Genomic DNA, 22,783 nt, shown 5'->3' with positions numbered 1-22,783 from the left:
CTCCTAAAACGTGTAATTTGCCGCCCTCTTTCTCTCCGATTTGTCAGTTTGTGGATGAGTGTGAGTTTATTTGATTAACTATTGGGTTTAATGCAGTCTTTCATTCACAATAGACATAAGTGCAACTCCACTGTATGTGTGTAACAACAATAAAACCAGTTGCAAATGATGTGTCAAAGCAAAGGTGAGACATTTAACATAATTTGGTGACAGGCAACTACACATTACCTGTGTTAGGTTTTCTATTTTTGCCTTTCTATGCAGAACGAGACACCCATAGATAATGACATTTACATTCCAGTGTGAAAAGCACAGGCACTAACTTCACCTTCACTTTTTCCCCTCCCTTCTGCTCTCTTTCTCTCTCGTCTCGCTCCCTCTGTCTCTGTAACTGATTTCTTTCCCTCCGTGTTCTTATCACTCTCAATTTACCTCTACTGCCTTTGCTCCATCCTTCTCAGGCTTGCCAAGTTTTGTCAAATCCCCAGAGGACCAGACGGGCATCTCGGGCGGAGTTGCATCGTTTGTGTGCCAGGCCACTGGGGAGCCCAAACCCAGAATCACCTGGATGAAGAAAGGCAAGAAAGTCAGCTCCCAGCGCTTTGAGGTGAGCGCTCATGCGTGACTTTCAGATCTCTGAACACTCGCATACACACTGACATCTGAACGTAAGAAGACAGGTAGACACAAACACAGCATGTGACATTACATTACAAGCCTCTCTGATTAAGACAGACACATCCCCACGTGTGTGTACGTTTGCAGCATTTACACAAAGCGTATGCTCACACAGTACACACAATCAATTGCCCTGTTACTGAGCATCACACCAATTCTTCTTCAAGCAAGACCAGACAGACTTCCCTTCTCTTTAATCTCCTTCTATCTTGATTTATATAGTCCCCTTCATCTCTTCCAGTCTTTTCACGCTCTCACCCTTCCCCTTTAGTTCTTGAGCTCCACCATCTCTGGCCACACACTCCCTTGATGTATTACTTGATGTGCTTTCTCTCTCTCTTTTGAACCTATATGAACAGAAGGAAGGCCTTAGGTGGGAAGTCTGTCTATGACCAGTGAATTCCATGTAATATAATATCTTATCCCCACCCAACATAGCTGGGGGGCAATCTTTGTTGTGGTTTTGCTGTGAATCAGTGTTACTGGATATTTTTATATTTTCATTGTAAATATCAAAATTGTTTCTCACTTGTATGTAACTATTTTGCTAAACTATAATTTAACAAACTGGTAAAGCTGCAAAACCGGCACATGTTCAGTTTTCTCTTCTCTCACATAAGAACTAGATATTGTTTGTGTCTCACAATAAGCTGATATACTTGAAAAAGAAAAGTGACCCCTAAAAATATTCCAGCCCTTTCACTTTTCTTTGCTCTCCTAGGTGATTGAGTTTGATGACGGCTCGGGTTCTGTACTGCGGATCCAGCCGCTGCGCACTCACAGAGATGAAGCCATTTACGAGTGCACAGCCACTAACAGTGCTGGCGAGATCAACACCAGTGCCAAGCTTACAGTGCTTGAAGGTAAGATAAGTCTTTTTTTTTTTGGTTTGTCTCCACGTAGCATTCAGCCTCACTCTTTTCTTCGATCCTTTACCTTTTTTTTTTTGCTGTTGCTGTTTTCCTTTAGCTTTTATTGAAATACAAGCCAATTTAAGTGTTAACTATAGTAGTTCATACATGAACATTTGCAAACTTTGGGGATTCCAGACATGGAGGAGCAGATATATCTTAATGTAAGCTCTCCAAGGTGGATAAAATGCAAGGAATATGTTTTTAAAAGAGTAAAGTGCTGAAATGTATCTAATGTATTATCTGGAATCTAGTTATATTATAAGAAATGCAGGTAGCCATGTCTTGGTTATATGCTATGTTTACTTTTCTCTCAAAGAGATCGTGTTGTCTGAATCCTCTAGCACAACAAATTTATAATCATAATCATTTATGAAAAATCTGAAGCCTTTCTGCCTATGTGGAGAACTTTAGGAAAAATGCTCCACATTGACATATAAACAACTCTTACTCCTCATAGGGCTACTCTCCACATCTTCAGGCTTGTTTGACCTCAGTGAACCTTCATGCTCTTCTCACCCATAGAGTTAATTTATGTGATTTGTTTACAGAGGTTCTGCACCTCTCCCTGCTTAGCCTTTCATATCACTGAGCTATGAGGGTGAATTTCTTCTTTAATTGATTGTAATTTTGTCATGTGGGTGCGAGTCACTGCAGGAGTTGATTTCATTAGAAACTTTCAGAAAGAGCTGCAGAGATAGCCAGTGGGAGGATTAAGGCTGCCTATAGCCATTACACTGGCATTAAAGCAGATTCCCTCTCATTCAAATACAGCTTTCCATCCCCTGTTTGAATCCCATCTTTTCTTACACCCACCCTTCCTTTTTTCTCTGTCCATGCTGATTTGATGATATCATTGGCTGGGCTTGCGTAATCTTCCCGAAGGGACTTCTCCTGCGCAAAAGAGAGGTTTTCTCTCTACCCCTGTTTCGCACTATATCTGGAGGAATGCTGTTGCCTGCACAAACAAACAGCACTAACATGACATGAAGCACACTGAAATAAGATGAGATTAATCACAGCCTTACTTGGGGGGCAAAATAGGCTGCAGAGTTCGGATTCCTTCAGTTAGTAGACTGAAAAGACCAACAACAGTCTTACTCAACAGTGAGCAACTGTTCTTGCCAGCAGACGTGCTTTGCATGAAGTCGTACTCCGTCTGTGATCTTGTGCTTAGTGTTGTATCTGCTAACCCCAGAGTCAAGTACTGTACTATACAGACATTTGGTGATTTTATCTGTAGGGCTTTACTAGTACATATTAACTGAATGCATTTTCAAGGATGGGATGGGAACTAGACCTTTAACCGTGGCAGTATGTGAGATTATTTTATACATGAAATATTGTACACATTATAAAATATTTAAAGTTACAGTGAATTATTATATATTTTTGTGTATTTTAATACTATACCCATACCTGTATTAAAAGCTGCATTAAGCACAATTCTTTATAATATTGAGTGATCATGATACAACATGTGCTGTTATTGGTAATAACACTACACTACATCACCTGACTCTGTGCAGAGGTGACTGAGGCCACTTTAAGCTTGTTGTTTTGGTCCAACCAAAACAAAGAAGAAACATCCTAATGGAATCTGGGTTTGGAAATAGCTATCTGTCTTTCGTTATCTTGCCCAAGGTTTGTCAAAGTCTTACACTTCAACAGCCACTTGTTTTCTTTGGCTGCCTGCCATTCTACTGTGAACTGGTAGCATTTTACTGTGAACTGGCTTGCCTGAGCCTGTAGGCACATGTCCGCAGTTTTGTTTTTTCACCAAGCTGTTGGAAGTAAGCAATCTGATAATGATAACCTTATAACCCTATAGTATAAAGATTTGTTGTCTTTTTATCCGTCAGTGTTCAAAAATATGGTATTACAGACTACGGTGAGTACAAATAATTTTAGGTATTTTATTATGTTAACAGCGTATTTGAAGCAATCTGTTTGGATACTTCATTATAAATAAGCATACATTTATTAGCATTCAATTACAAACCAAGGTTTGTAGCCTGGTATGGAAATATACTGGTGCAATACTGTTTTGTTTTTTTTTCTTGTTTTTTGTTTGTTTTACTTTAAAATAAATGAGAACCTCTTTTTGTAATCAGTGAAAAATGCAGCCCTGGTAGAGAATGGAGCCACACATCATATTTAATCAAAATACCTACTTGAGTCTGCTTGAACAGAACCCTGAGGCTGTGCTGGACAGCTTGGTACATATTCATACATGCCCAAGTGCACAAAATCATACAACTACACACATTCATGAATATTTACATGCACAAATACACTTAGTAAAAACACACACACACCTTTATAGAGCAATGTCATCAGCTTGGCCCTATTCTTAGACTATTGTTTGTAGCCTAGCGATGCATCAAGTTCATATCAGCAGCACCACACAAGAAAACACTGGGGCAGCACCAAAGAGACAGAGACTAATGATCCTCCCCTCCAATGGGCTAGTGATAGCCTGAAGGTCTGAGATGTTGGTGTCACATTAGAATGTGGCTTTTCTTGGACCAAGTGATAAAATTTACAGAAACCTGCTGAGCATCTGTAGACTTTATTAATTTATTCTTGAGCAAGGCACACACAAATATTCTAAGTTATCAATAATAGAGGACTTTACTGTGGCTGTCTTCAGTAGCTCTATAGATATTAATGTGTAAATAAAAAAAAGAAGCTGAGGATAGCTGAAAAACATGTCACATCTCAGTCAACCTTCCCTGAATAAACAAATGTTTAAAAATTACTTCATAAGCAAAAAACATCCTGTTTTTGCATTCCAAAAGAAAACCCTCATGACTTAAAGTATATGTGACTTTGCATTCACATGAAGTTGTCATAATACATTGAGCACCCCCATCCAGGGAGGCAGTAAGAATGGTGAAGTCATTATACCACTAAGTCGATCTGGATTATAGGTTTTAGCAGAGCAAAGAAAGGTTGAGCATTAATTATGATTATTTCATATACTGGCTCTTTATTTTGTTACGGCAATCCTGCAAAATATGGATTATGACAGTCACACCGGTGCAGCTTTACACATGCTTTCATTGTGTTAAAAATGGCTGTAGTGGATAAAGGAAACTGCCAAGGTTCAGGAGTGCATTATAGTCTAATTCTGCAAGTCCAATTTCTCATGTAATTCCAGAGAACTTTTTGCATAGAAAGAGTGTTGGCTCAAAAAAGTGATTTTATACACTGGTTACTTTGCTTTCTAAATCAGTGTGGGCTTAGCAAAAAACTAAGAGGGTGTCAAATAATTATTCAAATGCATGTTTCCCAACTCTGGTTGTATAGAAAATGATGTGCTTGTCATAGGGGCCCTGTTCTTGGAGTTCTGTCCACAGAGGATGTTATGTCTGTTGGGTTGTGACTGTGTAGTTTAGCCTGCTGCTCACCTGCAGCAGCTGCTCAGGCCTGTTTTCACACCAGCTGAGTTGGGCTTTAGCAATTCTGCAGTCATGAGTCTTGAGTCATTCTGTAATTCTGTCACGCTGTAACAGTCCCACTCTTTGTTCATAGTGGTTCTCACGCCCCTGTCTGAGAGGCCACACTACTGTGACTTACATACGGGCCCAAAGTCAGCTTAGCCATTCCTCATTGTGTGTGAGACAAAAGAGAGTGACACACACAGCGGTAATGTTACCTGCTTTCACTGTAACCACAGAGCTAGAAGTCAGCATCTGAAGATATAATCATCTTTTTCTCTCTCGCTGATGTTTTGAACAACAGCCTACTTTACTTGTTTTATTATTTATTATAAAATTGATCACTATTACATGTTTGTGTTACAGAGAGGCATTCAGCCGTGTGGCCTGACCTGTATAGATTATTAATGATGCATATGATGCTGATTTCAGAGGGGGTGGTGTGAATGAGCAATATTGCTACTGTCAGTCTTTCATGTGCATTTCTTTTCCCTTCCATAACATTTATTTTTGTGTATCTATCCCTTTCTCTGTTTTATTTCTCATTTCTCTCTCTGTGTTAAATATAGTAGACAGTGTGGTGGTGATATGATGTTGTATGGTAGTATAGAGAGATGACCAGAGGGAACAATGACTCATTACTTGGGTAACGATGCCGATGTTCTGACCTTGAGCGCCCCTCTTGAATTGAACTGTCTCAGTAAATGTCCAGGTAAATGGTGCTTGTCTAGGTGATGTATGAAATAAACTACTACCAGCCAGAAAACGACATCTCAGCTCACATCAGTCTTAAAAGTAGTATGCTGCCACTTCTGTCACTTCAAAGCAATGTTTCATATTTCGAAACATACATTTGATGAGCATATAAAATGCAATGACTCAGCTCTAGAAATGACTAAGGTGATGTCAAAACCATGTTACAACACTAATGGTGATTATAAAACTGATGAGACTCTGTGGTGCAACTGGTGAAGTGACTGTTTTCACAGTTGGAAGCCGACTGAAGCAAAGTCCTTAAAGGTACATGGTTTTAATTGGCTTCTTTCAGCAACCAGGGAATTGCAACATTGACAAGCCCTGGGAAAGGCCAACAGCGACTAAAAAATGATAAATCATATTTTCCAAGTAAAAACAAAGCAACAAGATTCTTAGCAGAGAGGTTCAACGACAACATCTAATTGGAGGTCACATATAAGAAAAACTGGTCAAGCACAAACGGCCCTTTTTGTTTCTTTTATGGCACAAGAATGAAATGGCTGACAATTTAATTTGATTTATCCTAGTGCTGTCTCTCAAGTGAACCAGTGAACACTTAAAATAACTGCAGCCAAAATAGTTGGAGATAATTTGTAGTAATCAAACCTCCAATCTAGCCCCAGGAAAGTGAAAGTCATAATAACCTGTCTTCTTACACTACCCCACTGAATGGATGTTTCTCTGGCAATGGTTCCAGGAAAATTCCTCCACAGAAGAAAGCTAAAACAAACACAAAATTATCAAACTGATAACTGCAGAACTCCATGCGTCTATTAGGTATATTCTGTGACTTTTTTGCTGTGCTGAGAACATTCTCTTGTCCTTTGGGAGACAGCGGACCTGTCTCTAGAAAGGAGGAATGTTATCTAATGGTACCAGATCAAAAGCCCCATCATTACTGGAATCCTCTGCTGTCAGAGTGTGAATTAGAAAGGTTCTCTCTTAGACCAGCTGCACACCTTTTTGAAGTTTCCTGGCAACTCTTTTCTGAACAAGTAATGTTGAGGAAAAAATGCAATATTTGGAAAGGTCAAGCAAGAAATATGCAGAAGTTTCTGCAGTTGGAAAAATACAGTGCCTTGCTTGATAAAAACATGGAAAACATAAAAATTCTGAGTGACACAGCTCATTTTAATATAAATTAAGAGTTCTTCCCATGAATCAGTTTTATAGTGCTCTAATTTTAAGATACTAAAGAAAAATTATAGAGTTGGGTTGAAATCTAATCAGATTTTTCAAACAGTTTGGATTTTTTTCAAAATGGAATACAATACAATGTCTTTACTTTGTTGACTGTATTTAGTGGTCCTGTGTTTGGTGGCAGTAAACAAATTATGGCCTCGTCGGTTAGAAAAGGCCTTTATTTGCTTGGCATGCATTACAGTCCCTGGTGCAGAGGCAGAAAATGACTGCAACACAATGCCAGTAATAAATATCTCAGGAGCCAGGCAAGTGCAGACAACAAACCTGACTGGATAAACAGCATAGAAATCTCATTGCGCCTCTTCCAGGGCAAGATAAATACATACAGAAGCTATATCGGAATGATTTAATACCGAGCCCTGCTCCTCCGACAACTTAATCCTCTCCTTCGCACTATTCAAATCATCTACAATGACCAAAATAAGGTCTGTTGTGTAACTGCTATTCTCCCACATTACTTTTTCACTTTTTCTTGTTGAAAGCTGCTGGATTTCTGCTGCCATCCTAATAGTTCAGTTGTTTCATTATTTTGTTGAAGATGAATCCCTTTGGGGGAATTTTTTGTGGACAGGCAGTTGTGTTTTAGGTCTCTAGTCCAGGGACACACAGGGGGAAACTCAGAATCGTACCACCAACCCTGGGGTTCTTTCCTTGATGAAAGTAATGCAGAGTATGGAGGTTTGGGCTTGGTTTTGGTAGAGCCGTCCATTTTAGGCAGGGCTGTCATTTTTCTAAACATGCAAAAGGAATAGAGAAGCACAATCGTACTCGCACACTAAATCATTCAGGGACACGCTTCCTCACACACCGATCTACAGGTGCACCCCCCATTACTTTATTTCTGAGCTCCACTGTGGCGGTCTGTGTCACAGATTTAATTTCTCCCACCATCTGCTGGCTGGAGGCCCAGCATCGTAGATCATATCCAGGCTGACAGATACAAACTGCATCTGTCTTTGTATGCTTCTCCCAAGGACTCACACAATATGTCAGGGTGGAATCACTTGCTGGCCACCCAATCTGCATCCTCACATTGTTACTTCCAAGGACTTCAGCATTATAAGCAGAACAGATAGCTTTTTAAATTTGGTCAGGGTTATAGCATTTTTTTTACTTCCTTTATAAGAGAACACACAGGAAATTAAGAAGAAACACAAAGAGAAACCTGAATATAACCATGAAAAACATAATAAACGTGATCCAGAAAATAACACAGGTTCATTTCTTTTTACTTTTATTGAACCCCAGCTATTTTTCCTCTTTGCAGCTCCTTCAATAAAACATTCAAAACACAGGAATGCAGATACAAGCTTTAGTTTAATTTTGAAGTGTGTTCAATTTGTAATTTATAATAAATTATGTAGTTTAATTACTAACTAACTTTAAAATTTCAATTATTAGCCAAATTAACCCTAATTAACTAATCCGTCCTGTGAAATTTGCTCTGCACCTGACAAAATATGTCGTGCTACATGTAATACATCTGGATGAAGTCATTCTCGCTTTGAGGCAACATTTTATCATCTGTACTTGTCCATCAATTACTCCATGCTTTTGGCAAGCTGAATCTGTAAAGACTGCGATGTCTGGTATGTCTGCGCCGTCAGTGCTGATCTTGTCTTTGGCCTCAGGGGATAAAGAAAGAGAAAGAGGAAAAGGGTGAGAGGTCAGTGAGTAAGAAAAATGGTTGATAGGGAATTACTGCAAAATGTCTCGTCTAATTTTATGTTTTTCTTAATGCAGGCAGAAAGTTTAACCAGTTCTTTAAAAGTCCCTTGATCATTATAGCTTTTGGCTGCTTCCTACCACTTTCTACATTGCTAAAAGTAATTTTGCATTGAAATCTCAAACCACATCTGCAGACCGTCCTAATGACTCAAGAGTGGATTCACATTTCTCTAATTTATCAAATAACTTCAACCACATCTGTAATAAAAAAATCCACATCCTGGAAGGTGTAAAGGAAAGGCTAATGCTGGGACATATTCAATTTTAAGTTGGCCAGTGATTTTCAATGGGTTTTAAAAGATGTCATTTTTTCCCATTGGTAAAAACTGATTCATTTGAATGAAGAATCAAAACCATTCCAGTCTGGCCTAATTGTAGATATCATAATTATCTCTTGTGTACACCCTGGAGATCACATGTATCCAATGCAACACTACGAACAGTGACCAAGAAGCTGATCAAAGAGTGAGGTTATTACCTATTTATTACCTAAAACATGATTATCTTCCCAGTCGGAGTACATGTTGCAGAGCAATTGTAATGGATTGCATAGTATTGCACAGGTGTTCCTGTAAATGTGTCCATAGTCTGTACTGCATAGATGATACACTAACGCTGCTGCTTCTGGCTGCTGTCATACATTTTTTGTGAGCAGAGCTGCAGCCTGTCACTGTTTTAAACTTGAAGATATGGCTGATGTTGATTGTCAGGACATATTGAACTACTCATCTGGATTTTGTCTCTGGATTTCTGGAGATATCGGAGATGTGACAAGACATGTACAGCCATAAATATCAGTGCATTGTCAGTAAGAGACAGAAATATCCATGAATTGACATCTGCTATTACATATCTGCCAGAACCAGCTGCAACAGACTTTCATTATTCAGCTACAGATTTTACTGAAGCTTCGTCATGGGTGCATTCGGACTGACACACTGCTTTCTCCATTAGAGTCTTAAGTGAGGTAACAGGTCATCTTTTTTTGACTTTTTCCCTGGAAATAAATTCATTTTGTTAGCCCCGACACTTGTACATCCTCTCTCCTGATTACATGAAACAAGAACCTTTTTACAAAGTTTTTACTGGATTGGCCTGTTTCGCTCTAAATCCCACCAAGAGGCCAACAGGGAGAGCCTCTAAATGTGTAATCATTTTTCCAGAAACATAAGTGGTCTCACTGAATATAAACACAAAGGGTGATGGAAACTGTCACTCACAGACGTGCTCTTGAATCAAATTGATATTTGAAAGGTTAAATGCATGTCAATGCTTACTTATACCTGAGTGCTGTGAGTCCTGCTGTAATTTTACATCAAATCAGTATGTTCATTGTTTCATGCTGATCTTCTTACTTTATTTATGTAAGACAAGGTACAACTTGCCCCCTGGTCTTGGTGCCATTCTGCATTTCTCTCATCCAATAATTGTTAATAAAAAGTTCTTGTGCATTTAGTTTAACCTCCAAGGCACAGGAAAACTAAATATATTCCTGCTGATGTTTTTATATAGGCACTACTTTTGAGTTGGAGCTCCATGTTAAAATGATCATTTAGTAGATTTTTTTAAAGTTGCTTTGTATTTTAGCCCTGATTCATAATTAAACACTGTATTGCTTAGTTTTGTAGAGATGTTTTTGCTCAAATGCTTTGATGTTGCTCGCAGCCATCGCTGTCTCTGTGCATGTATGAGTCATATGAAACCAATAATTTGAACCCTCACAGCAGAAATCCCTGTACAGACAATTAACAATGTTGTATAAACACCCTGCAAATTGATTTACCTCTGTTATCATTGTTAGACTACAGTTGTGTAAAAGCACATTAATTTTTAATCATGTTTGTAGTGTTCCCAATGTTTGTCCTCATTTATATAGTACTAAACACAACTCTTAGATAACCAAGGTACCAATGACGAAAGCTCAACAAAAATATGACAAAGTATTGATTACTGTACTCGTATTGTATTTGTCATATCCCATTGTGCAGAAGGTTTGATTTCTGTAAAAGAATAACACATTGAAAACACAGTGTGACCAAAATACAGATATGGCTTTAATTTGTTAGTAATGATGCCTTATGCCCGTTCACCTGCAGGTAAACTGCAAGGTCCACCTCTAGCTCTGCAAGCCAGTGGGTCAACAGCTCCCCAGGGCCTGACTGGCTATGGATGGATGGATCTGCTGCATGTCAGGGGGGCTCTAATACCTACACTCAATGAGCTGGCTAATGGGAGTCCTTTCAGCCTGACCCCTTTTCCTCACATGTTTATACGCCAAGCCCTCTTGGCTTACCCACTGGGCCATAGAAGGCAGGGGAGAACAACTTGCTTTAGTATCAGCAACATAGCTTGGCCTTAAGCTTGACATTTTTCTAATGTTTATGAGGCATAGTCCCATTTTCTCTAAGCTACTAAGCTTTGTTTTTCAAGGCTGTAGCTGATTGGTCTGCTCGCAGCTGTCAAAGGCACTGTTGATTTTGCATGCATTACATCTGCACTGATATTTTTAACCTGTTTTGCGAGGGAACGTTGAGTAAGCAAGCATGCTCAGTATCACGTCTACCATGCTCAGTACTCACAGTGTCAGGGCATGTTCACACCAAGTATTTAGGAGTGCTTACTTGTTCTTGTATCACTTGGGCGGTAAAAACAACACACGTCTGTGTTCACACAATTTTTAACTGTTGCTGCATCTGTTTTTGTTGTGAGGTTAGATCAGAGTAACAACTACGGAAAACGCCTGCAAACTGGGCAGTGGTATTATTTTTAGGCAGAATAGTCGGATTTATTTTTACTATAAGCATCATAATGTGTTATCCTACTAAGATACATTGACCACTTGCCTGCGGTTGACCAGCATTGACAAAATGATTGCGTTTTGCTTCATTCAAGTTGAGCAGTTAATAGGTCATGCCACAATGTAATATTTTTCAACACCCATCACTTCTGCAAACCTCTACATAATCAAAGTTGAGGTTGTCGACATTGACTCACAGACTCTGTGTATTATTCATTATCTCTGACTGAGAGAATAAGTAAAGGCTGTCACGGGAGCCCAGTCAGTGAGGATTTAATTAATAGAACCTGCCACATTCCACTACATCCGCTGCCTTTCTAAGAACTCATAAAAGCCATCCCTATCTGCCGTAATTACACTAAACATGTCACAATAAAGCTCTGCCGATGATTAATTTGAGTTGTGGAGAGGATCAATTCATTTATTTGCAAGCTGCCTCTGTGCTTCCTTTTGTATTTCATTGTATTTTTTCTTTGTATTTTTGGACCGATTTCATTAACTGTCACACTTCCTGATTTTTGATACTGTCCTTGTTCGTTTTTCCAAGACACCTGAAGGAATAGACTGTCTTATTAGCCACATCACATTACCACTGAAATTTACCATGAGCCCTAAGGTTTTTCCATCTCAGAGGCAGTTACATTAAAATGAGTAGTAAACCACAAACCGTGTACTTCATAATACCAGAATCTCAAGGGTCTTCAATCAAAGTCCTGTTAGTAGGACCGCAAGGCAAGAGGTAGAGCTGTAATCTTAAAGTGAAAGCCTACAGCTGTACTGCTCATATAGCGTAGTTAATGGAGGATGTGATTCTGTTCAGCAGTGCTTGTCCTGCAAGGTGACTCGGTCAGCATAACCATGTGAATTCCGAAGACCACCCTTCGGTTACAGTAATGGGTCGGAGGCCACAGTTATGTACTAACTGGTGTGCCGTGGCATAAATAACAGGCGCAGGGCATCTGGCAGGGCCATAGATCATACTGTCGACAGTGGAAGTATGATATCAGATAGGAGAAAGAGGGAGAAGTAGAGATAAATAGGAAAGCGGAGAGAAGGAGATGATAAAAAGAGGGAGAAAAGGAAGGGAAAGGAAGGAATCGGGGGCGAATTAGATGACTGTTATTGATTATCTGCCTGTAGGCGAGGAAGTAAGGCCAAATGTTCTGCTCAGCCAGACAAAAAAGTGTATTATTTCAAAGGTCGTGGCATGCATTACAGTCTTTTTACTCCAAGTACACTTGGACAAACAGCAGAATAACAGCACACTGATCCGGCCTCTATAACATGTAGGACTGAATGTTACAGCCACATGAGTAGTGCTTGTGTTTTGACTACATTTTGTGATGGTCTGTTGCATGCAGGTGTGGCTGTGCGTGCCATTCATTTGTCCCGAGGACTGTTTGTATGATGCACTATCTACATAGCAACTGCCTTTACACTTTGTCTACATGATAGCGTGCCAGAGACAACAGGTTTGACAAGATACGCGGATGCGATACACTACACGTTTTGAAAGCACGTTGTACATTTGTATTCATTTCCATGTATCAGACAAATCTGTCTGATAAAAAGCTGTTATTTAATTGTCAACTTTGTCCCTGCATGGACTTCAGTCCACCTGTAAAGGTAAATAGTTTGAAACGTCATGCTGTCTGCATCTTGTTGTCTTTGTTTTTAATTTTTCCTTTTCCATTGAGGATTTCAGCATTTTCATGTAATTACAAGAGTATTACATCAATGACCTTCTTGCTGGGTCTTTGATGTTGGGATTTTGTGTCATCTCTTCAGAGGAGACTTCTGTAGTGGGAGTTCTACAGACTAGTATTTCTCTGAAGAGCAGGAGGGTCTTGCTCACATGACCTTCATGGCAGAACATGTGAGAAAACCTCTTGCCCTCCGATATCTTGCAAGTCAAAAGCTGCCGAGACAGTTTCATGAATACCAGTTAGGTTTGTCTTTGTCTGCCTTTCTGCAGGGCGCATTAGTCACTGTCTAAATGTCACATGAAGAAACTCCTATACAAGTTGAGCATTGACAGAAACACAGGAAATGTTATTAGGCAACCGCTGTAATCATGTATTGTTACTGGAAATGGAACAAAATACTATCTATTACCACCAAGTAACCACCGAGTGTAACTCCACCGTTACGTTTGTATTCCTCATAAATCATTTGCAATTTAAGATTTCTTCCAATTGAACCTGATGACTGTTTTTCACACCATCAGCAGTCCAACTATTCATAGTTCAGCTGAACTCATATTAGCTTTGACTTTATGTTTGCTTCTCCTGTTGCTGCCGACATCTCTCACACACTTCCGTGTCTCAGACAGATGCAAATGTCTGTCTCGACGATGTTCTTTGCTAGAAACAGCCGCAGGCAATGGGCTTTGTTTCTGCAGACGGCTTGTCTGCTTTTCTGTGCCATATTGACGCAGGACCAGTTGAGATGTAGATAACAACTAGATTTAGTTTCTCTCTCAGGTTGGACTAGCACAAAAGTAAATAATTAAATTGTTAGTCATCATCATTTGGTTTTCACTATCGAAAGGACATCACCTTTAATTGTTATCATCTATTACTTGGCAATAGACACACATGGAAATCATAAGGCCTTATACTGGTTCTGCAGAATGAGATCAGGTCAGGTGTATAAGCTAAAAAGCTCACTGTTATCACCTTAATTTCTGATGCTACAATACATTAACTATTGACACAAAATGAAGCAAGATGCTGTGGGCAGATTTGTGGCAGATATTTCACCTCTGTGTTCAAGGTTTTTGTCCTTGTCCACCAGTTGTGACTGACCTAGAATGACACAAACTATTAAATAAGGTAACATATGATATACTCAACAACTATTACTATTTTAAGTACTGACTTTTGTCCTATTATAACTAACTATTGACATAATGACGCAAGATGCTCTGGGCAGATTTCAGCCATGCACACAACCCTTGTTCATGTTGTAACAGTGTTTTTCATGAATATTGCATGGACAGACTCATGTGCCCCCTTGTATTTTATGATTCATGATGTATGTTCTATCTAAAGAGGCCTTTATCTGGTGAAACCCTTCCTTTAAACATTCATAACAGCACATTTCATTCGCCACCCTTTGCACATGACAGTATAAGAAGGCGGGGGATACCGGGGCATACTAAAGCGAAAATGAGGCAGACATTCCTTATGCACGAGTGTTGTGTCTTTTGGCACCATGTCAGGGCACCCCTGTTATGAAGAAACTGGGGTGTCTGTAGTGTTTTCCTCCATTGATATGAGTGTGTTTGGGTTGAGGAAGAAAATGCTGGCTGATGCTAGTGTGGGATTGAGCTCCAGCAGCCTCCCAGTGGGACAAGAGGACAGGGATGGGTCTCTTTCAGCAGGACTCTGATTAGACCCATCGCCCTAGCTGCCATGCTCCACTCACACTGGTAATTGGAGCTGGCAGGAGGTTGGCATGCACTCCTCCCCTGCCCCCTCCTCTACTCCTCCCTTTCCCTCTCCTTCTTACTTCTTTTCTCTCACTTCCCTCATCTAAGTCTTACCTCATCTGCCCGTGGCTGTTACCGCAGAGGCACACCTCCTTGACACAATTGTTTATGATTACTGTATCGTGTTTTCTTAATTTCACTAATTGCCATATTACTAGTGCCTCTTCCCCTTTCGGATGATGTTGCCAATGTTTCCTCATGCCTGTTGTATATAGTTAAGGCCCCCATTGCTCTTCTAGTTGAAAAGTACAATCAGAAAACCACATTATGCCTTTCCCCTATGCCTTGTTTTTCTACTGTACTGCTATATGCAGACACGTTCTGCTGAGCTACTCATATTGCAGCTCGTTTCTGTGCGTGATAACAGGCTGTTAGGAGAACAATGGACCTATTTATTTTCGAAATCACTGAGGAACCAGTTCATGCGTACCTAACTTTACCTCTGACGCCTTTCTGGCACTGCCTCTCAAATGTAAATCCAGGGCGTTTCTACTACTTGTTGTTTTGCAAACAAAACAGAACCTCATCAAATATTGCGGGTTCAACGAGTGGACATTGGAATGAGACATCTACTACACTAGATTAGACCAGTATTAGTAAAAGGTTTTACAAGCAGCAGAAATAATTTTTAACTATAGTCTTCATACATGAAAAACAAGTCCCCAGATTGGTGGAAGTGTCACACCTATGTGATATTATCACAGGATATGTTTTGGCTGAGACTAGACAGAGGAGTAGAGCGTTTTTTGATGAATTAAACTCCAGCACAAAAGGGCCTTATTATTAAAAATGCCCTCTATCTTGACAAACATCAGCCTGCACTGCCCGCACTATTTCATTGGATTCTCTCCAAATTTTCCCCATTTCTTCTGCTTTTCCTTCGAATTTAAGAGAACTGAACAAAGGCATGTCTTTGTCAGTCTAGGATGACAGGAGTTGGCAGACAAGGCCAGCTGCAGGAGTTGCAGTAGTAGGAATAGACAGACATGGCTTGAATCTTACCCAATAGCTCGACAAGATCTTTGATAACTGCCTTAAAAGGACTTTCAATTATTCTTTTTTTTTTTTTTTTTTTTTTTACAAAAGCCAAGGACAACTTCAGATAGCAATGTTAAACTGTATGTGAACTACAAGGTTTTACAGTTATGAAACCATATCATGAATATTTTGTTAACAGTTTAACTAAAGGTAAATAATAAACTGTTAACCCTTTGGTAATTCTGTTATATACTTTAAAGGGTACTTCAGTTAATTTATGCGTACTTCACCTCTACACTTCTCCAAGTAAGGCCATATAATATATATATATATAATGCTTTCTATAGGCTTGAAAGAAATCTTAAAAGTGGCAATAGGTATATTTTGCTATAAGCAGATCAAATCTTTAAAAATCCACAGCAAAATGTTGACACACTTCTCAGACCCTGTGTGCAGAGTCCCTAGAGTAGCTTACCTAGGTGTGATTGACAGGACACTGTCACGATTCATACAATTAATTGGTTTTTGCAGTTACAATCTACAGTGTGGAGTTACATTGAGAAGTGGGGGGATGTTAAAGGCTAAATTGATTGTTGCAGGTACAAATAGCATGCAAAGCATGAGTCACAAACACTGGGAATGAGTAGAACATAATGCATTGGACCCAAGTGTTTATTTCGCCTCTGTGTTCAAGTCTTTTGTCCTTGTCCCTCAGTTGTGACTGACCTAGACTGAAACAAGCTATTAAATAAGATAAGTTTGTTAAATATATATATTTTGTATAGAGCAGTACAACTACCAATTCACATGTATTGATTGAATAAATGGACTGTATTCTTGCAAGAAATCTATGAAAAACATCTTGACGTCTCTGTTTTGTTATATAATTATACCTAATTCTTAGGTCTTTAAATATTTTAGCTCTTTAAGAGGATCTCCGAGCGCAGTCTTCTGTCCTTCTTCTGAACATAACTACCTGAACCCACCTGCATTGTGTGCATACAGTATATGAGTATAATTCAGTGGTTTCCCCACATTTCACCTTGAAAGTCTAATAGTAGAGGAATCTTTTTGCGATCCATTTATGCTACCAAACTGTCCACTTTTTATATTTTTCTTCGAAGTAGGCCCGCATTCAATAAATTACGGCAGTCTCAGCATTATGCAGGGTATCTGTTGGCAGACCTTTTTCTGTCATTCTTTGCTTTCTTCATCTGTCTCTCTCTCTGCCTTTCCCTTCTATTTCTCTTTAGAGAGAGCAAACCACAGAAGAGCATGGCACACTGCTGCTGTATGTTTGGTTTAGATGTCTGAAAACTACTGTTACCATTATTCATACAGTGACAAATTGTACCGTGTTATTTCATTGTGCTCTAGTTTAGTACAAGTATTCTGATTTCAGTTGGGATGTCTGAAAATGAATCCTGCATGGCTTGAGAGGAAGTAAGTCTTGCCACAAAGATAAGAGGCCATACAGAGATCTGTCAGCTACATCTGAATATGAGATGATCTAGGCTACATGCCAAACACAAGGGCGAAAAGGAGAACAACTGCTTTGATCGGGGATCAGAACAACACCCATGCCCTTATTCACACTATAACCAAACTGTATAAGTTTACAAATTGATTTTTTAGTCAGACTATGTTTTAATAATTTTATGATATTTTGTATAAAGTTGTTTGTTTTTGGTGAAGTGAGCAAAATTTATATTTCTATTTATTGGGGAGTTTTGCTGAGAATCCTGTCTTTTCTAGTGGGATTATAATTTAAGTACATTGCCTCAAAATAACTTGGTAAAAGTTTCTTTCTTACAGTTCGTACAAATCACCTTGAATATGTCTAAATGTTGTGATGATTGGTTAATTTAAGCAGACTATTGTGTTTTACTTTTGTGACACTTTGGTCACTTCAGATCTAGACTCTGTTTCTTCAACTTTCCCTAATTTCTTTCTTGTACTTGTGTTTTTCAGCCTTGTAGGCATTGTTTTATACTGATCCAAAGGCAGGAGTTGAAAACCATTGGAACTAACACTTTGACCCAAAGGACATATCTCCGTATAAAGAAAGATAAAAGAGATTAAAGGTTTAAGAGCAAGCTGATAATGAGACCTGTCAAGGGCCATTGTGTTTTCTCTTTATTAATTCTGTTCAGAGGTTGAATTGGGATTTATTATGAGGGTGAGGTCGGGGCTCTGATTTGGTTTTGCAGCTCAGTTAGGCCGTGTAAATGATAGTTTTTCTTACAAATGCAACTTTATGATTCATTTACAGTTGAATATCAAATGTGTATTGCAAAGCCATTACAGGGAACATAAATAATTCAGGTAATTTATTTTAAATGGTCTGTTACATTCTCAAAACTCATCACACTGAGATATTGTTAAATCTGAATATCAGACAGTTATAAATTAAACAGTTGCTAGTGTTTTAGTTTGCTCACCTATGTAAGACTGTATACAGGTGATTGATGGTACGCAGTGACACAACTTGTCATTATAGTGAGACAGCACAGAAGTGGGTGTTCGGTGATGATTGACAGTTCCAAACTCTTTTTAGAGCTCTTTACATTTACATTTAGTCATTTGGCAGACGCTTTTATCCAAAGTGACTTACAAGGAGCAGAGCAACTTACAAGGCCAAGGCAGGTTAAGCGTAAGGAGGTGTTGCCTAAGGACCCCTACTGGAGCTAGGCCACAGCCAGGATGGCCACATGGAGGGTGGTGATGTTACCACTACACTATCCAGCCGCTCTTTACTCTCCTGCAGCAGCAATATTATTGTATTATTGTATTATTTTATGCCTTCCTGATAACACTTGGAAACCAGATCTTTGCCTGAGATAGTCTGGGATGAATTTGTCCATATTTTGATAATCTTATGATATGATATCAGCAAATCTTTCTGAGGAAAAACAGTCTTTCACCGTACTATCCAAAACTCTGTTTTAAGAATTATACATTATGTGTTGTCATGGCTAAGCCTTTACCTTCATTATGATGAGTTGGATTATTCAAATAGGTTTATTTATCTTGCTAAGCCTTAGGCAGCTCCTTTATGCATGGATGCTCACAGGCAGATTGCAACTATCCTTTCCTCTGTCTAAACCTGAAACTCCCCATTCTGGGTAATAAGCCGGCTATGATAATCAATCAGAGACTGGGTTTTTTTGTTTTTGTTGTTTTTTTTTTTCAACAAAATGTGAAATCCAAATCGACATCAGATCTACCTTTTCCTTGTACTATTTTTTGCACTTAAACTAATTTGTGTGCACACACACTCACGTGTATATGTGCATGTTGTGATTACATTTTGGCCTGTAGCACCTGAAATGTATTTGCTCTCTTTTATCCTCTTCGCCGTCCTTGCCAGCTCAACAGCTTTCATGCACTCGACGCCTCTCACTGCAATTGAGAGCCTATTCTGTCAGAAATCTTTTTGTAAACACATTTTCCTCCTTTTGTTTATTTTCTCTTGCTCTGTATCTGTGGCTATACTAAAAATCTACTTTGGCAAATTTTCAGAGAACCAGATCCCCCATGGCTTCCCTACTATCGATATGGGTCCCCAGCTGAAAGTGGTTGAGAAGACCAGAACTGCCACCATGCTGTGTGCTGCCAGCGGAAACCCAGACCCAGAGATCTCCTGGTTCAAGGACATGCTTCCTGTGGACATCAGCAGCAGCAACGGGCGCATCAAACAGCTTCGCTCAGGTACAATTTGATTTCATCTGAATAGATTTTTTTTACCACGTTAATCTGCATGACATGACACGTTAGACATGCGGATGATGTTAAAACACAAAAGGCCTTCGTTGAGATGTATGACTTCATGTATTCTATTTCATCACGAAATACATGAAGGGTTTATTCTGCTTGTCATTGTCACTTGGATGAGTTAGCTGAGTTTTGCAGGGTTTTTAATACTTTATTTTATTTATTTATTTAGAAATAAAGTTTTCCCTATGTTTTTACAGTCTTTGATAGTGATGCATGGGCTTGTAGCCTTCTTAAGCACAGAAAAGATATATTTTCACCATATTAAATAATCCTTCAAACATGCAGCTAGGTCACAATGAGAGCAGGCAATGATTGCCTCATCAGCTAGGAGTCAGCCTTGAAAAAATGCTTATAAGAAATCAATGAGGTTCTCTTTGTTCACAGTAGCAATCCACTTGATAAATAAATAGTGAATGTCTGACCTGGATTAGATGGAAGAGGTGCAAGGTGGAAAGATTAGTGGCTTTTGACCAGGTCCGGTCTCGTCACTCCTTACTAAATCTACCTCACTTAGAGAGTGTCAGACCAAGCTGCATGTCTGACACCCCAAAGATTAAAGATGAGAGCTACTCCAGAAAAAGCCTGGTGCTAGAGCTGCCCAGTGGAAGCTGAATACGGGTCAGTGGAGCGTGTTTACTTGGACTGTTCATGTTCTTGCTATATTAAAATATGGCTCTACTACAGGCACAGCCCGAATTAGATGACGATCTCTAATTAATTAGATACTAACATAGCTATGTAATTGTTTGATAATGTTTTTCTAGCAAGGATACATTTCTGCACAAAATTGTGATTTTCTTTAACTTAGTTTTAACTGTGATTTCACTTATGGCAACAAACTTTTAATTAGTTTCCTTTCCCGCATGTAGCGAGTGCCTGAAAATGTGCTGATATGTAATGCCCCCAGACTAACAGTTCTTTTTATCCACCACCCTTTTTGTGACATCTGCTGCCGTATCAGGATTTACATTAGCGCATATGACCTGAAATGAGGCCAATTTTGCAACGGCAGAAAAAAGCGCATTCATTGTGTGCCACAGTTTAACAGAAAAGACAGCCCCAATTTCTCCTATTGCATTTGGTCTATCTTTTTACACCATCCAAATCATTCACTGTGTAACTTCTATTCATTTTAATACTACTGACCTGAATACATTTTGCTGTGTATGACTTTCATTCATTTGTCTTGCTCATTTTACTAACTGTTGTCTGCAAAAATATAGTTCGTGCATAGAGTGGAGGTCATATTAAATCAGAAAGCTCGATGAAAAAAGAGGTTTAAATTGCATACTGGTACAATCTTGCTGTGGAGTAAGACAGATGTGGTTGTAGCTGCTGTCAGCAAGTGCAAAAGCTTTTCATATTCATATTTCCCTCATTCTCAAAGGTGATTTACAGACATCCTCTACTGCCCAAAACTAATACTTGCTTCAGAACATTGATTATGGATGCTGAGCTTTGTATACACTGCATTTAAGTGACCTCTACTCTGCATTAGTTGTTTTTGCTTTTTATCTGTGGCCTGTCACAAGCCATGCTTTTCTCTTCCACTGTTGTGAGTGGATTACTAACTAATCTCTCAACCCTGTTTGCATCGAAATTATTCCCACCTAGGTGGGACACCAATTAGAGGTAAGTATGATGAATAAAATATGTTGGAAAATATCACCACAACCATTGCCACACATCAACATCAGACCTCTGCATTCCCCCCAACGCCACATCACCAGGTTCATCCTCGCTGTTAGCACTAACCCACCCTCTTCCACTTGCCCCTCATCTCTTCTCAAATTGTCAAACTGTCTGTTGTCTGCTCCTTAACAAACAAATGATCACCAACCCTGATGTCAGGAGAATGGAAATGCAAAAAACTAGTCGAAGGTGTTATCTTGTAAATGAGCTTTTTCAAGGATCCTCTGGTACTGTTAAAAATTAGCTGCGTTATGAGCAATAACACACACTCACACACACACACAAACATTTTTCAGCGCCAGACTCTGCTCTGACTTTTCTGTGGAAAAACAGCTAATAGTTTTTATTTTAAACTAAAGGGCACCATTGCCACATGAGGATCTCCCAGCCTCAGTCTCCCAAATTGAAATGCATTTGCATACAGCTTATACAGCGTTGCCCCCAGCCCCCGTCATGGGTAAAGGATGCCTGGTCGAGATTGTTAAGGTGGAAGCTTCAGCCCTTTTTCATGAGATCATCTGCTTTTCCCCTGAGTGAAAGCATGATTTCCTTTCAACAACAGCGAAGTAACCAGGGAATGTCTCGAGCAAACTGAATGCATTTGGAACCACCAGCCGTCTGTTGCACTGTCTGTGCTTCCATCAGGCCTAATATGGCCCATATTCAATTAGATGTTTATCTCTTTAGGAGTGAAGAGAGCTTTATAAAAGCTTATGTGCCACGGTAAACAGTGAAATGACCTTGCAGAGCATTTGCCAGTGTTCGAGTAGTTGGAAGTTTGGTGTCGCAGCTCTGACGACTGTCAATCCAGTAACCTTCTACGTTCCTGTTGTACTCACGCTATTTTTTCCCGTGGGAGAGCGGCCAGATTGACAGATTGGTGACACCAACATTAGTATTCAGGTGCATGTAAGTGCTGAATCAGACGGCGATGAGCTCAGCCAGCAGAGCAAACACCTTGGAGGGATGTGTTGTCATGAGATCTGAAGTGGTGTTATCACATGTCACTGCCACGCCCTGTTTTGCTTCTTCTTTTTTTGGTCTCGTCTTGATTCGACTACCTTATGGTTGGTGTTTAACCTGTTTGTTGCATTCATCCCATACTGCATGATGTAAAAAAAAAGTGTATCCTGACATCGTCTTACGAGTATTTTTGTCATGTTTAAACTGCATGGTGACTAGCTGCCTTTCGTGCTGGTACCATGCTGTTTTTGAGACATAAGTGTTATCACTCATTTGTGACATGAATTTGTATTGCTGAGTGAAGTGCTTTTGTTTTTTAATATGTATTTTTAAATCATGGGATGCAGGTAGGTTTTGTGTTATT

At 39.4% G+C, this 22,783-nt stretch overlaps 1 protein-coding gene across 6 annotated transcripts in view; it reads left to right on the top strand.

Moving 5' to 3' along the window:
• Window positions 1-22,783, top strand: part of LOC113171691 (receptor-type tyrosine-protein phosphatase F) — a 147,584-nt gene that overhangs the window by 62,357 nt on the left and 62,444 nt on the right. For all 6 annotated transcript variants that reach the window (XM_026374259.2, XM_026374263.2, XM_026374262.2 and 3 more), the window contains 3 exons: window positions 462-607; window positions 1,400-1,541; window positions 19,510-19,698. In XM_026374259.2, the coding sequence (XP_026230044.1) occupies window positions 462-607; window positions 1,400-1,541; window positions 19,510-19,698 (477 nt within the window). The remainder of the gene's footprint in view (window positions 1-461; window positions 608-1,399; window positions 1,542-19,509; window positions 19,699-22,783) is intronic.

Source organism: Anabas testudineus, chromosome 17 (assembly GCF_900324465.2).
Source record: "Anabas testudineus chromosome 17, fAnaTes1.2, whole genome shotgun sequence".
In the NCBI taxonomy this organism is placed as follows: Eukaryota; Metazoa; Chordata; class Actinopteri; order Anabantiformes; family Anabantidae; genus Anabas; species Anabas testudineus.
This window is presented reverse-complemented; position numbering and strand designations above follow the sequence as displayed.